Source organism: Pipistrellus kuhlii, unplaced genomic scaffold, assembly GCF_014108245.1.
Source record: "Pipistrellus kuhlii isolate mPipKuh1 unplaced genomic scaffold, mPipKuh1.p scaffold_m20_p_12, whole genome shotgun sequence".
Classification (NCBI taxonomy): domain Eukaryota; kingdom Metazoa; phylum Chordata; class Mammalia; order Chiroptera; family Vespertilionidae; genus Pipistrellus; species Pipistrellus kuhlii.
The window spans coordinates 10,757,266-10,770,796 of NW_023425427.1; the positions used below are offsets into that span (position 1 = coordinate 10,757,266).

The window sequence follows — 13,531 nt, forward strand, 5'->3', positions numbered from 1 at the left end:
GACTTTGAGACTCATGCTAATACTCTGTTCTCACTGAAAAAAACTACTAGAAAAAAACTAATAAAATTTCAGATATTTCCATTTAATGGGGCAAAATATACAATATTTATATCTGAGATATAAACTAGTTATTTACTTTCTTTGCAATGTAAAGTCATTTAGGTAAAGTTTGCTTTTCCCCGTGTTCAAAATTAAACAGGAATTGTTTTCCATATCTAGAAATTATAATGGTAATGTGAAGTAGAAGTTTAATTTTGCTAAACTAAAGCTCAAATAAATTTTAAAATATCAATATCTAAAGAAAACAAAAAGAATTTAATTTTTGTAATTTTGCAATGATAATAGGTTCACTTTCTCTAACACTAAAAAAATATAGCCTGCTTTTATCAATATAAAGCCATAAAATATCCACAATATTTTATAACTTAGAAGAACAATTTCACATGATACACTCACAACACTGGAGAATTACAATCCAGAAAGGGATGGTCTCCCTGAAATAGAAAGAAGTTCTTTCTTTTTGTCACCTCCATTCCTTATGTGTAATCTTTATTTCACATCATTTACAATAGAAATACTTATCACAGTCTGCTAGGTAGATAAGAAATTTTTTTTGCCTTCTAAAATTCATCGAGTAAATTTAGTCAGTCTTCTTATTGCCCTTCTTTTTAACTTTATCTGAAATAACAGCTGTAGACTTTGAGGTCGATGTGCTTATTTCACTTTTCTTTTCACATGGTAAGAACTGTTGCTGCCAGCCAAACAATATCCGACTTATTGTAGCTTCAAAAGGAGCAAAAGGCAGAATAGGGGTCGCTGTAGTCATCATGATTATCTGGAAAAAAAGTTCAAGTTTGAATTTAAATACAAATGTTTGTCCTCAAAGTAAAAGGGATAAGTAATCAAAAATAAAAAAAAAGAATAATTTCAAAATATTTTTTTATTGAGATGTAATCAACATTTAACATGCTAGTTTCAAGTGTACAACGTATGATTGCATATATGTACATACTGGGAAATAGTTACAATTAGTCTAGTTAACATCCATCATCATACACAGTTACAAAAAAATTTATTTCTTGTGATGAGAATTTTTAAGATCTCCTCTCTTAGCAACTTTCAAATATGCAGTATAGTTTTATTAACTATAGTCACCATGCCCAATAACTTAATTTATAACTCTAAGTTTGTACCTTTTGACCCCCTTCACCTATTTGGCCCATCACCACACCCTGCCTATAGCAACCATTAATTTCTCTTCCCTCTATATGAATTTGGTGTGTTTTCTTAATTTTTAGATTCTATATGTAAATGAGATTAAACTGTATTTGTCTTTCTCTGTATTATTTCACCTAACATAGTGGTCGGCAAACTCATTAGTCAACAGAGTGGCAAACTGCAGCTCGACAGCCACCACTCGCGAGCCACAGTTAGCCAACCACTGATGTAGCATAATGTCCTCAAGGTCCATGCATGCTGGCACAAATGGCAATATTTCACTCCTTTTTATGGTTGAATATTTCATTGTATACATATTCATCATATAGTCTTCATTCATTCATCTTTTTTTAAAATATATTTTATTGATTTTTCACAGAGAGGAAGGGAGAGGGACAGAGAACTAGAAACATCAATGAGAGAGAAACATCGACCAGCTGCCTCCTGTACACCCCCTACCAGGGATGTGTCCGCAACCAATGTACATGCCCTTGACCAGAATCGAACCTGGGACCCTTCAGTCCATAGGCCGATGCTCCATCCACTGAGCCAAACCAGTTTCGGCTTCATTCATCTTTTGATGGCCACTTAGGTTGTTATCAAATCTTGGCTACAGTAAACAATGCTGCAATGAACATGGGGTTGGCATATACTATTTTTGTTGTTGTGATTAAAATATATTTTTATTAATTTCAGAGAAGGGAGACCGAAAGAGAAACAGAAACATCAATGATGAGAGAAAATCACTGATAGGCTGTCTCCTGCCCACCCTCTACCTACTACTGGGATCTAGCCTGAAACCTGGGCATGTGCCCTGACCAGAAATCGAACCCTGACCTCCTGGCATGTATCATTTTTGTCTTAGCATTTTCGTTTTCTCCTGATAAATACCAGAAGTAAAATGTTAACTCATCTGGTAGTAGTTCTATTTTTAATTTTCTGAGAACTTCCACACTGTTATCCATAGTAGCTATACCAATTTACATTCCCACCAACAGGGTACGAGATTCCCTTTTCTCCATATCCTCACCAAGACTTGTTATTTCTTGTCTTTTTTATAATAGCCATTCTAACAGGTGTGGGATGATATCTCATTGTGGTTATAATCTGCATTTCCCTGATATGATGTTAAGCATCTTTTCATGTACCTGTCGGCCATTTGTATCTCTTCTTTGTAAAGAAAAAAAATCTATTTAGGTTCTTTGCCTAGCAAACAGCCACAGCTGGAATGCTAAAGAACAGAGCAGAGACTTCAGACAGTTTGAAGTTCAGGGCTAGGCAAGGTGAAACTGTCTAGAAATGCACTTCAGGTTTAAATTGAGGTCCCAAAAGGGTCACATCAGAACAGCACTAACAAAGACTAAAAGTAGCCATCAAGAGGATTTAAATAATCTGTTTGCGCCTTATACCTGGCTGCTAGAAAAATGTTGAATGTAATCCCTGCCTTCACGGAGCTTACAGACTAGTCAGAGACAAGCAAGTAAATCAATAATTATAGAACAGTAAAGAGAAGTGCAGTAACAGGTTTTTCCCAGAAACATTTAAGTACAAGATATAGATTCGGAAATCATTACCATATAAGTAGAGGGTAAAGGCATGAATATGAATGTGCTCACCTGGGGAGAAAATAGTGAAAAAAAATCCTAATAGAATGTTCACCTCCAAGTTTATTGGGTACTATCTAAGAAAAATTTCCTTACATTAAACTATTCTTTAGTACAATAAGAGGTACTAGCAAAATTATTGACTTCATGGACTGTGAATAAAAGATAAAAGAATTCAGCTCTAGCCAGTTTGGCTCAGTGCATATAGTGTTGGCTATGACTGAAGGATCCTGGGTTCAATTTTGGTCAAGAGTACATACTTTGGTTGCAGGCTTGATCCCCGGCCCTGGTCTGAGGAAGCAAGCAGTCAATATGTATCATGTGGCTGTTCCTCTCTCTCTCTCTGTATCTCCTGCTCCCTTCCCCTCTCTCTAAAAATCAATGAAAAAATAGCCTCAGGATAGGATTAATAAAAAAACAGAAGAATTCAGATAAAAACAATGGCCTACTGTCAGAAAAACAGCATTTTTTAAAACAATATACAAAAGAGAAGAGTGCTATGATTTAAAGTATTTCCTGAGAATGTGAACTATAGTAAGTATTTTTCAAATCGAGTGTTTTAATAGAAGCTCTACTCCCAGTAGAGTCATCACTCATCCAAGAAATATTGCAACATCAGGAGTTATTGCTGAAATAGACTCAGGAGGTTCAAGGACAGGCTTCTGTGAATTGAGACTCTTATTAGGCCTTGATTCAGCAAGGTGATACAAATATAATAGTGAAAAATTGAATGACCCCCCCTTTTTTTTTTTACAAAGAAAATATAAAACTATCTCCTTATTTTGCAAACTATTAAAAAAAAAACATATTACCTAAATTGAATAACATGTGACTTCAAGTGACAGCCTTATAATATTTATATATGGAAATGTAAGACTTAGACTATACAAAGAAACCCTGAAAAAGAATGCAATATACAGATCATGTATCATAGAAATGTATACTTGAAACCTATATGATCCTATTAATAAATGTCACCCAATAAATTTAATAAAAATATTTTTAAAGAAATGGATCATAAACCTAAATGTAAAAACAGAAACAATAAAACTATAAGAAAAACAATGCAGGTGAAAAATCTTTACAACCTTGAGATATGGTAGAATATTTTAGCTAGGAAACAAAAGAGCAGGACCATAAAAGAAAAATGATAAACTGAACTTCATCAAAATTAAAAACTTCAGCTCTTTTAATGACAATGCTAAGGAAATAAAAAAGGAAGCCACAAACTGGGAGAAAAATAATGGGGATATATATATCTCACAAAGGTCTGGTATCCTGAATATATAGAAAACTATTACAACTCAGTAAGATAAGTCAGTTTTTAAGTGGGCAAAAGGTTTGAACAGACATTGCCCCAGAGATGATATATAAATGGTCGGCATGCACATGAAAAGATGCTCATCATCATTAGTCATCAGGAAAATGTAAATCAAAATAACAATGAGATGCCACATACCCACTAAAATGACTCTAATGAAAAAGGTAAGCATTGGCAAAGATGTGGTGAATTAGAACTCTCATATATTGCTGGTAGAAATGTAAAATGACAAAGCCACTTTGGATAATTCCTCAAAGTTCCTCAAAAGATTAAATTTAGAATTACTATATGACCTATAACTCCATTCCTATATGACATACCCAAGAGAAATGTAACACATGTCCACACAAAAACTTGAACGTGGATGTTCATAGCTCATTTTCATATTGGCCAAAAAGTAAAAGAACCCAAAAATAGCTATCAATGATGGATAAATAAAATTTAGTACAATAAACCTCTGATTTTGCAGATCTCAATTTAATGGACTTCATATTTAACGGACAAAATTTCTGGTCCAAATGTAACAGGTGAAAATGCTTTTAACCAAGATTTGCTTATAATTAAATTAATAAGTTATTTTTTGTTATTAATTCACTGTTATTTTTTAAATATATTTGTATTGGTTTCAGAGAAAAAGGAAAAAGGAGATATAAAAGTATCAACAATGTGGGAAAATCACTGATTGGCTGCTCCCTGTATGCCCCACCTTGTGAGTTGAGCCTGCACCACAGGTATATGCCCTGACCACAGGAATCAAACTGTGACCTCATAGATTGACACTCAACCACTGAGCCACACTGGCCAAGCGATTCACTGTTATTTTAAAAAATTTTAACGTATAGACCATATGTTGGAAAAAACACTGTAGTGATTTCACCGACATAAATAAATATTACATATCTATAACCATGGTCTACATATTTAAATCCAAGAGTCGCCTCGGTATACAATGTTTGGTAAACTATTAGCATATGATCACACCACATCATACACAATATAATTGGTTCTGTTGTTGCATGGAATGACTTCCTGCAGCTGTTTTAACTTGTGCAGGCAGGCTGATGTTCCCATGTGCACTAAGCCAAGCCCCAGCCGTGTTACTCACAGTGACTTATGAATGCACGCATTTACTAGACCTGTTCGGTATAAATTTAAAATTACTGTAATACAAACAGAAATCTTTTCTGTAAAAAGAAATTTTTCATGCATACTTAATTTTAATTACACAAACATGTCTACATAAGTAAAAACAGGTAAACTAATTTGTCAATTTTTTAACATATGCATTTGTTATTATATAACGGACTTTTTCGGCTTTAAAGGACAACCCCTCACTTGAATCAGTCCATTATACTGAGATTTTAATGTATATCCATAGGATGGAATATCATTTGGCAATAAAAAGGAATAACGTACGGATATATACAACACTGATGAACCTCAAAATCCTTATGTTAAGTGAAAAAAAAAATCAGTCACAAGACCACATATTGTATGTTTCCATTTACATAAAATAGCAGAATGAATAAATTTATAACAGAAAGTAGATTAGCAGTTTCCTACAGCTGGGGGATTAAAGGAAAATGTGAAGTGACTGCTAATGAGTATGAGGTTTCTTTTAGGGGTGACCAAAATGTTCTAATGTGGTGATGGCTGTACAACTCTGTGACTATAGTAAAAAACACTGAACTGTATACTTTAAATGGATTAATTGTATGGCATGTAAAATATTTCTCAGTAGAGCTGTTACAAAGAAATACATACAGCCCCAAATTTGAAGACTGGAAGAGGAAGACACATGTGAAGAGATGTTGCTTCAGATATCAAGTAATGCATTACTTGAATTACCACCACAGATCACTTCCATTGCAGAGACTACTGAAAGAGGAATAAATGATCCCCATAGTGGCTTAGTTCTTTCTAAGGCATAAATGTATGTAACATATACTGCTTCCTTTTAAGAATCCTGTAGAAAAGTTTTAGCCAAAACTATCTAGGCAATGAAACAGCTATAAAATTTTTCTAGGCCTATATAGTAAACTTATTTTAAAATCCATTGCTTAGCTGTGACTAGGAAACAATCCTATATAATAAAAGGATAATATGCAAATCGACTGAACAGCTGAATGACAGGTCACTGTGATGTGCACTGAACACCAGGGGGCAGACACTCAACACAGTACCTGCCTGCTGGTGGTCAGTGTGCTCCCACAGGGGGAACGCCACTCAGCCAGAATCTGGGCTCATGGCTGGCGAGAACAGCAGCAGTGGCAGGAGCCTCCTTCCCTCTGTGAATGTCCGACTAAGAATGTCCTACTGCTGGCTTAGGCCCACTAAGTGGGGATGGGGAGCAGGCCTAAGCCAGCAGTCGGACATCCCCCAAGGGCTCCCAGACAGTGAGAGGGCACAGGCCAGGCTGAGGGGAACCTCCCCAGCCCCCCGCCCTGTCCACAAGTGCATGAATTTCATGCACCAAGCCTCTAGTATCTAATAATGGCAAGAATAACAATAATCAGAATTAGCCTCATGATAGAGCTAGAAGTAGAATTTATAGGATGTGTCAGATGTAGTAATAGAATAGCATATATCATCTCCAATCCTCTCAACAATCAAACAATGAAAATGAGGAAATCAGGATTTAGAGACATTAAGTGACTTGCCCATACAGGGATTAGAGAATAAAGCTAGGTGTGAACTTAAGACATCCTGACTCAAAAAACTGATCTTATCTCATACTATCTCCTATCTTCAAGAACGAATAAAGCTTCAAACCAGACAAACAAATTAGATCACAAATGCCTAACATGAATTTTTTAAAATTCTAAAGAAACTCAGAGAACATCTACCCAAGTACCTCATTTTCCAAATGAGATGACACTGTCTCAGCAGTCTCTCATCATCTTGGCCATTTTCACTACTCTCTGACCTCTACTATATTCTGAGACTATCTTCAAGTCTTTCCTGATAGCCTCAGCATAAATCAAATGAGGAGTCATGAGAAATAAGTTTCAGAAAGTCATGGATTTGCTGAATAAATTCTCCAAAGTTCATCATTTTAGACTGTACTAACAATAAAAAGTAAATGTTCCTGTTACTAGCTTCATATGCAGAATTCTGATTACACAGGATCTGTGATACTGATTTATTGCTACTTTGAACTCTTACCTTTGTGACCACAAGAAACATGGTATAGAGGAACACAAGATCATGCCTTGATATTAACAGATGCTCAGTGTGCTGGAGTGTGAAGATAATTGACCCCAGCAGGGTTACCTTGGCAGGGCTGAAAACAAAACACACTTTAAGTCAAGTTTAGTTTAAGTAATTAACATGATCTATGTCTATATTTCTCAAAGAGTACTCTACAAAATACTAATTTAATGAGTTATTAATAGATAGAACACAAAAATGAGCCCTGTGAAATGCTAAGTTATATAAACTTATCTCATTTCTTTATGCAATATTTCTGGAACATATTTAACCACATAACACTTTCTTACAAAGGATCTGGAAGTCCCATGTTTGTCAGCATAATTTGGGACAAGTAGATTAGTCCTGAAAAACCTTATAATGCTAAACAGACTTCTTGGATGGAATGAGGGATGTAAAAGAAAACCCCCATTTGTAGTATTTTCTCATTTCCATTGTGTAAATATTCCCACCACAACCAACTTCAGGCTGCTGTGTAAAGAGAAGAGAGATACACAATTGGCTCTCATAAAACAATATGAGCTTGCTCTAGCACATTACTTAGCTAACGCCAGCATAGAATATTTGCATTAGCTAATATCTTAATAAATTAATGCTGAACAGTTCAAGTCTACTAGTTTAAGATGTGAATTTACAAATAAGAAGCACTACTTTAATGTCATATGTTTGCCACATATTTAAAGCATATCTCAGTAACAGATCATTATCTAACTCTCTATGATGACTAGAAAAAGATAAAAAATAAACTTAGAGCCGGGACCGGTTTGGCTCAATGGATAGAGCGTTGGCTTGGGGACTGAAGGGTCTCGGGTTCGATTCCGGTCAAGGACATGTACCTTGGTTGCGGGCATATCCCCAGTAGGGGGTATGCAGGAGGCAGCTGATCGATGACTCTCTCTCATCGATGTTTCTAACTCTCTATCCCTCTCCCTTCCTCTCTGTAAAAAAATCAATAAAATATAAAATAAATAAATAAATAAAATAAACTTAGAATGTTTAAGCCCCTATCAGCCATTTTATGAAAAATTGGTTATTAATTTCATTATTACAAGCTAAGAATTGAGTTCAAACCAGGGTTAGGTTTGGGCAACAGGGGTTTGGACTTTGCTTAACAATGATCGGGCAGCATTCCTGTTTTGGAAAAGTAGTCTCTAAAAACGTTTTACTGTGCATCCAGCTCTATTGATAAAGAAGTATCCGCCGAAACCGGTTTAGCTCAGTGGATAGAGCATCAGCCTGCGGACTGAAAGGTCCCGGGTTCAATTCCAGTCAGGGGCATGTACCTTGGTTGCGGGCACATCCCTAGTAGGGGGTGTGCAAGAGGCAGCTGATCGATGATTCTCTTTCATCATCGATGTTTCTAACTCTCTATCTCTCTCTCTTCCTCTCTGTAAAAAATCAATAAAATGTTTAAAAAAAAAAAGATAAAGAAGTATCTCTAAAATATATTTATCAATTAATTTGTAAATTATATAAATGTACAACTGTTATTATAAAATGTACAGCAAATTGGTATTTTAACAAGTTGAGATAAAAAACAAATGAAAGTAGGTTTGTCTTCATGTCATTTTGCTACTCTTTGTTTCTAATAACTTGGTATCTGTACATTAGTGCCTCATCCTGGGCATCCTCTAGTGCACACACATTCCATTCTTAAGCAAGGCAAGGATCTGAGGAAAAATGATTGTAGACAATAAATTGGGACAGGAAATTGGAAAAGGGCTGGGCTTTAGGAAAAAGTCAATGAGGTTGGTTAGGAAGATCAGAAAGCATTTAGGAAATTCTTATAGTAGTTCCCTGTGAAATAGTAAATAAGCTACCTGCTCCCAAAATACAATGGTGGAATAGGCACAGAATAACAGTTAATAGGCATTCTCATTCCAAAAGGAAACAAAAAAACAGAATAATAAAGTGGTCCTACACAAGTTCAAAATCCAGCAGGGCAAATTCCATTAGGTTTTGAGGCCTGAGCTATCCTCAATGGCTTGAAGTTGTGTCCTCTAAGACTGCAGTTCCAACCTCTGCACTCAAAGCTCTAGCCTTTACACCTGTGACGCCGGCCTGTGTGCCTGGCCTCAGACCTCTAGGCCCACAGCCTCACCTTAAAATAATGCTTCCTTTTCCTTGAAGGGTAGCACATGTTTGCAGCTGAGCACTTTTATCAGCCTGTTTCCTGCCTGTAGAATGTTAGGAGTCTGACAGCCTTCTTTTATTTCATCTTATCTCTGTCCCTTTCAGTCCAAGGTGGCAATGTTTCTGCTGAAATAACATTTTCAAAGAACTTATGGGTCTCCTGTGTATGACACAGGAATCCATGCCATTAGTCAAAATGGTCCTTTAAAATCCCATCTCTAGTCCTGGTTTCTGTTGTGATAGCTGGATGGATCCATGTGTCCCATGCCTAATCTCTTCTAACATTAGCAAAAATTATCCAGCAACACCCTAGACTTTCTCTCCACTGCAGGCTTTCCTAAGAACAAGTCTACTAATTTTATCATCTTTTCCAGTCTGGATTAGCTGAGAATTTCCTAAATCATCAAGTCTTGGTTTCTTTATTTAGCAGTTATTCCTTCAAGTCAAATCTTTCCTCTTACACTTTATCATAAGCAGCAAGAAAAATCTAGTCCATAACTTCGACTTTGCTTCTACATCTCCTCAGCTAACTAATCAAGTTCATTGCTTACATGTTATGCTTTCCACAATTCAGCTAAGTTTTCTGCCATTATATACGGTAATTGTATCATCTCTTCAGTTTCTAATATCATGTTTCCCATTTCCTTCAGAGCCCTCTCCAGCACCTCTAATATTCATACATCTACCAAAATTCTGTTTATGACAATATATGTATTCTCTAAGACCAAATAGGTTTTCTCTGCTATGCACTAGAGATGAAGTCAAAGCAAATTGGGTGTGGGGGAGAGACAGATCTTGGAGGGCCTTATTGGCCATTCCAGAGAATAACTGTAAGGTTTTGAACAGAGGAGAAACATAATTTGATTTTGGTTTCAAAATGGCTTATAAAAGTATTTCAAGGCATGCACTCAAAATGAGAAAAAATTTCCCCTTAATTACACTAATGCCTGACTTATAACTTACCATTATCATCTAAAACCTTCTTTGTTCTATTTCTGAACTGCCTCAATTCAAGCTTTAAAGAGTACTTTCCAATTATATATCCTGAAATTTGTTGGTTCTCAAACATACCTCATCATCCATACTGCTTTTTCACCTTCATTTCTAATCCATTCTAATGAGTGTATTTTCTCACGAAGTCTTTCCTTGCCTTGCTTATTATGGCCACTATTCACTAATCCTTTCCCTTCCTGAATTGTGGGAACGGAAACTGCACTTCTTTGTTTCATTATCAGGTACATTAGGGGTACATTTGTGACTTATTTAATACTGGGTCAATGTCATTAAAGAATATCTAACAATTAGATTTTCTTAAGTGGACACAAAAAGTAGCAAGCATCCAACAAGTGGAGCGTGGGTTATTTCCTCTAATCTTTTTCTTATTGTTATGTACAATTAAACTCGTCTTTCATTTTTAAAGCAACTAATAGGGCTTTATGACAATGCTTCGATTTGTTCTCTTAAATTTAACATTTAAATTACAGAACTATGTAAATTTGAAATCTAGGTGATTTCATTAATGAAAATACCAAGAGCCTGCAACTGATTCATTTCCATTTAGAGAAGTCTGTGCCTATGTAATTCTCTCTCCATAAATTCATACTCTTCTCACAATTCTATAACAATCTAGAAATTTTTGTTCTATTTTATTTCCTAAGAAAAGGAACCCACAAATAAATGAATCAATATATATATTTTAAAACTACATTTGAGAGAGCAGTCTTTTTGAAAGAATAAAGTTTCCTATTTTTCTTCCCATTATCATCACTATTTATTTTTTTCACCTATATTTCATCCATATCTAGAATCCACAAAATGTTTCCAAAAATAAATTTGGTAGGATCTAAGGATAAAAAGCCAGATTCTCAGTATAGTTTATATCAACTCACTAGGACATCTTCATCCATTCATCAGCTTGTGGTTTCCAATCTCCTTTTACCAATAGCTCAAAATTTGTGATAATACTACCTCCTGCACCTAAAAATAAGAAAATAAAACAAGAATATTTAGCCAAATTTTCTAGAGAAATATTTAAAACAAAATCATAATTTTACTTCCTGACTTAAAATCCCGAGAGGACCCCCAAAATGTAATTTTGGGAAAGAAAAAAGTTGCCTTGTACACTAATGGTACTGACATTATTGGAATTCTTCCCTTTCAGCATATGGCAACTGTCTATTGTCCAATAATTAAATTAAAATTGGGTCCTTAGGCACACAGATGTGGCTAGAGGTTTGTTTCAGATCTGAAAAATAAAATCCTCTGTTTTACTATTTCCTTCCCTGATATTAGTTTTAGGTAAAATATACTATAATAGGAGATTGGAGAAATTTGTTCAATCCCTACATACAAAAGAACTCAACAATAAAGGTAAACAATGCAAAGTAAATATGAACCCATAATCAATCATATTTACCATTTCCAGTTATTCAAAATTTTAAAAAACACAATTTTTTTTACATGCAGCACATAATTTCTTATGTAAACTTGGTTTATTTATGATGGCACTACACCTTAATTAATTATGAATCCCTCCGGTTCTCGGGCTGCTAATGAAACCAATCATAAAATTTTTTTTAAATTTATAAAATTTTACAAAAACCAATTGTAAAAATATGTACACAGATAATAATTTAATAAAAAATAAATAAATTTTTAAAAATTTATATTGTAAGACAGTTGGGCTCAAAATAATGGCTGATGGCTACTACTAGTAAAAAATGCTAGTTTTGAACTAACTTTAACAGTTAACAGGAACAAGGATTCCATCCTCCAAAAAGACATAATTAAAGTATATGGTCCTCATTAATATAACTAGAGAACTGTTCAGTAGTTGTAGTACACCAATAACAGACAGAACATTTATGAACATATACTGTTAATATTACCTCGGGCCCATCCAATAGCTATCATGACTAACCAGCCATTTTTGTAATGGCTATTAGCATGTGTGACTCCACCTACTATTTTCCAAGTTCTGGTCACTTCCTTCATTCCTGCAGCCAAGAGTTGAACAGGTAGGAAAGAATAGCCCTGGGAAACTAGGTCACATGGGCAAAAAAAAACAATATACCTGAAATTAAAATTTAAATATTTTTATAAATGGAATCAGAACAAAAATAACAATACAGCTTGTCAGCAATAACAATTTGGCAAAACACAACAAACATAAATATAAATTCCATATAAACATGGAATTTTACTTTAAGAAGACTACAGATTGAGTAGAATCAATTTTTTTAAAAATCCCATGAAATACATATAATGATCTGCCAAAAAGTCATGGTCCGAGGGAAATTTCATCTTGCTTGGACTTCTGAATATTCTGTATATGCAAAAAGTATTTACTGAGTTCCTAATTTGTGCCTGTACTCTTCTAAAAGCTCAGTACTGAATCCACTAAAAAAATTAAGCAGCCGAAACCGGTTTGGCTCAGCGGTTGAGCATCGGTCTGCGGACTGACAGGTCCCAGGTTCGATTCCGGTCAGGGGCATGTACGTTGGTTGTGGGCATATCCCCGGTGGGGGGGTGCAGGAGGCAGCTGGTCGATGTTTCTCTCTCATTGATGTTTCTAGCTCTCTATCTCTCTCCCTTCCTCTCTGTAAAAAAATCAATAAAAATACATTTAAAAAATTAAGCAAATGTATAATCACTTTAGGGTAAGGGCTCCTCTTAGTAGAGTGCCTTTTACTCCAGGAAAGCTGAGCAAGGATTGCATTTCTACGCCCAAACATCTTCACTTGCGCTCTTTTGTGCAGTACATAAACTGCAATCTGTACAAGAAAGGTCATAGCTCTCAAGGATACAGATTTGTATTAAAGAAAAACATGTTTCATACAGCTGAAAGAATATGAAGCTTGTTCTTCAATTCAGTTGAGCAAGATTAAGTTTTAACCAATTAAATTGTGATACTAGTTTAAGATAATTCACTCCTCCTCAGGTGAATTATTTTTTGAAGCTTCATTTGTTCTAAGCATCTGTTCAAACAGTTTAGCAGTAGTGTTAAATTGGAAAACACTCTACATTTCCCCCCTCCCATTCCTAA

The 13,531-nt window shown here is 35.1% G+C and overlaps 1 protein-coding gene across 6 annotated transcripts in view; it reads right to left on the reverse strand.

The window, feature by feature from the left end:
• Nucleotides 1–419: 419 nt before the first annotated feature.
• The window catches only part of TMEM38B (transmembrane protein 38B), a 31,595-nt gene continuing 18,483 nt past the window's right edge, over nucleotides 420–13,531 (reverse strand). For 5 of the 6 annotated variants that reach the window (XM_036433120.2, XM_036433121.2, XM_036433123.2 and 2 more), the window contains 4 exons: nucleotides 12,375–12,559; nucleotides 11,376–11,463; nucleotides 7,309–7,426; nucleotides 420–835 (listed from right to left, as the gene is read on the reverse strand). In XM_036433120.2, the coding sequence (XP_036289013.1) occupies nucleotides 641–835; nucleotides 7,309–7,426; nucleotides 11,376–11,463; nucleotides 12,375–12,559 (586 nt within the window). In that variant the 3' untranslated portion in view covers nucleotides 420–640. The remainder of the gene's footprint in view (nucleotides 836–7,308; nucleotides 7,427–11,375; nucleotides 11,464–12,374; nucleotides 12,560–13,531) is intronic. The other variant, XM_036433122.2, reaches the window with a different exon arrangement.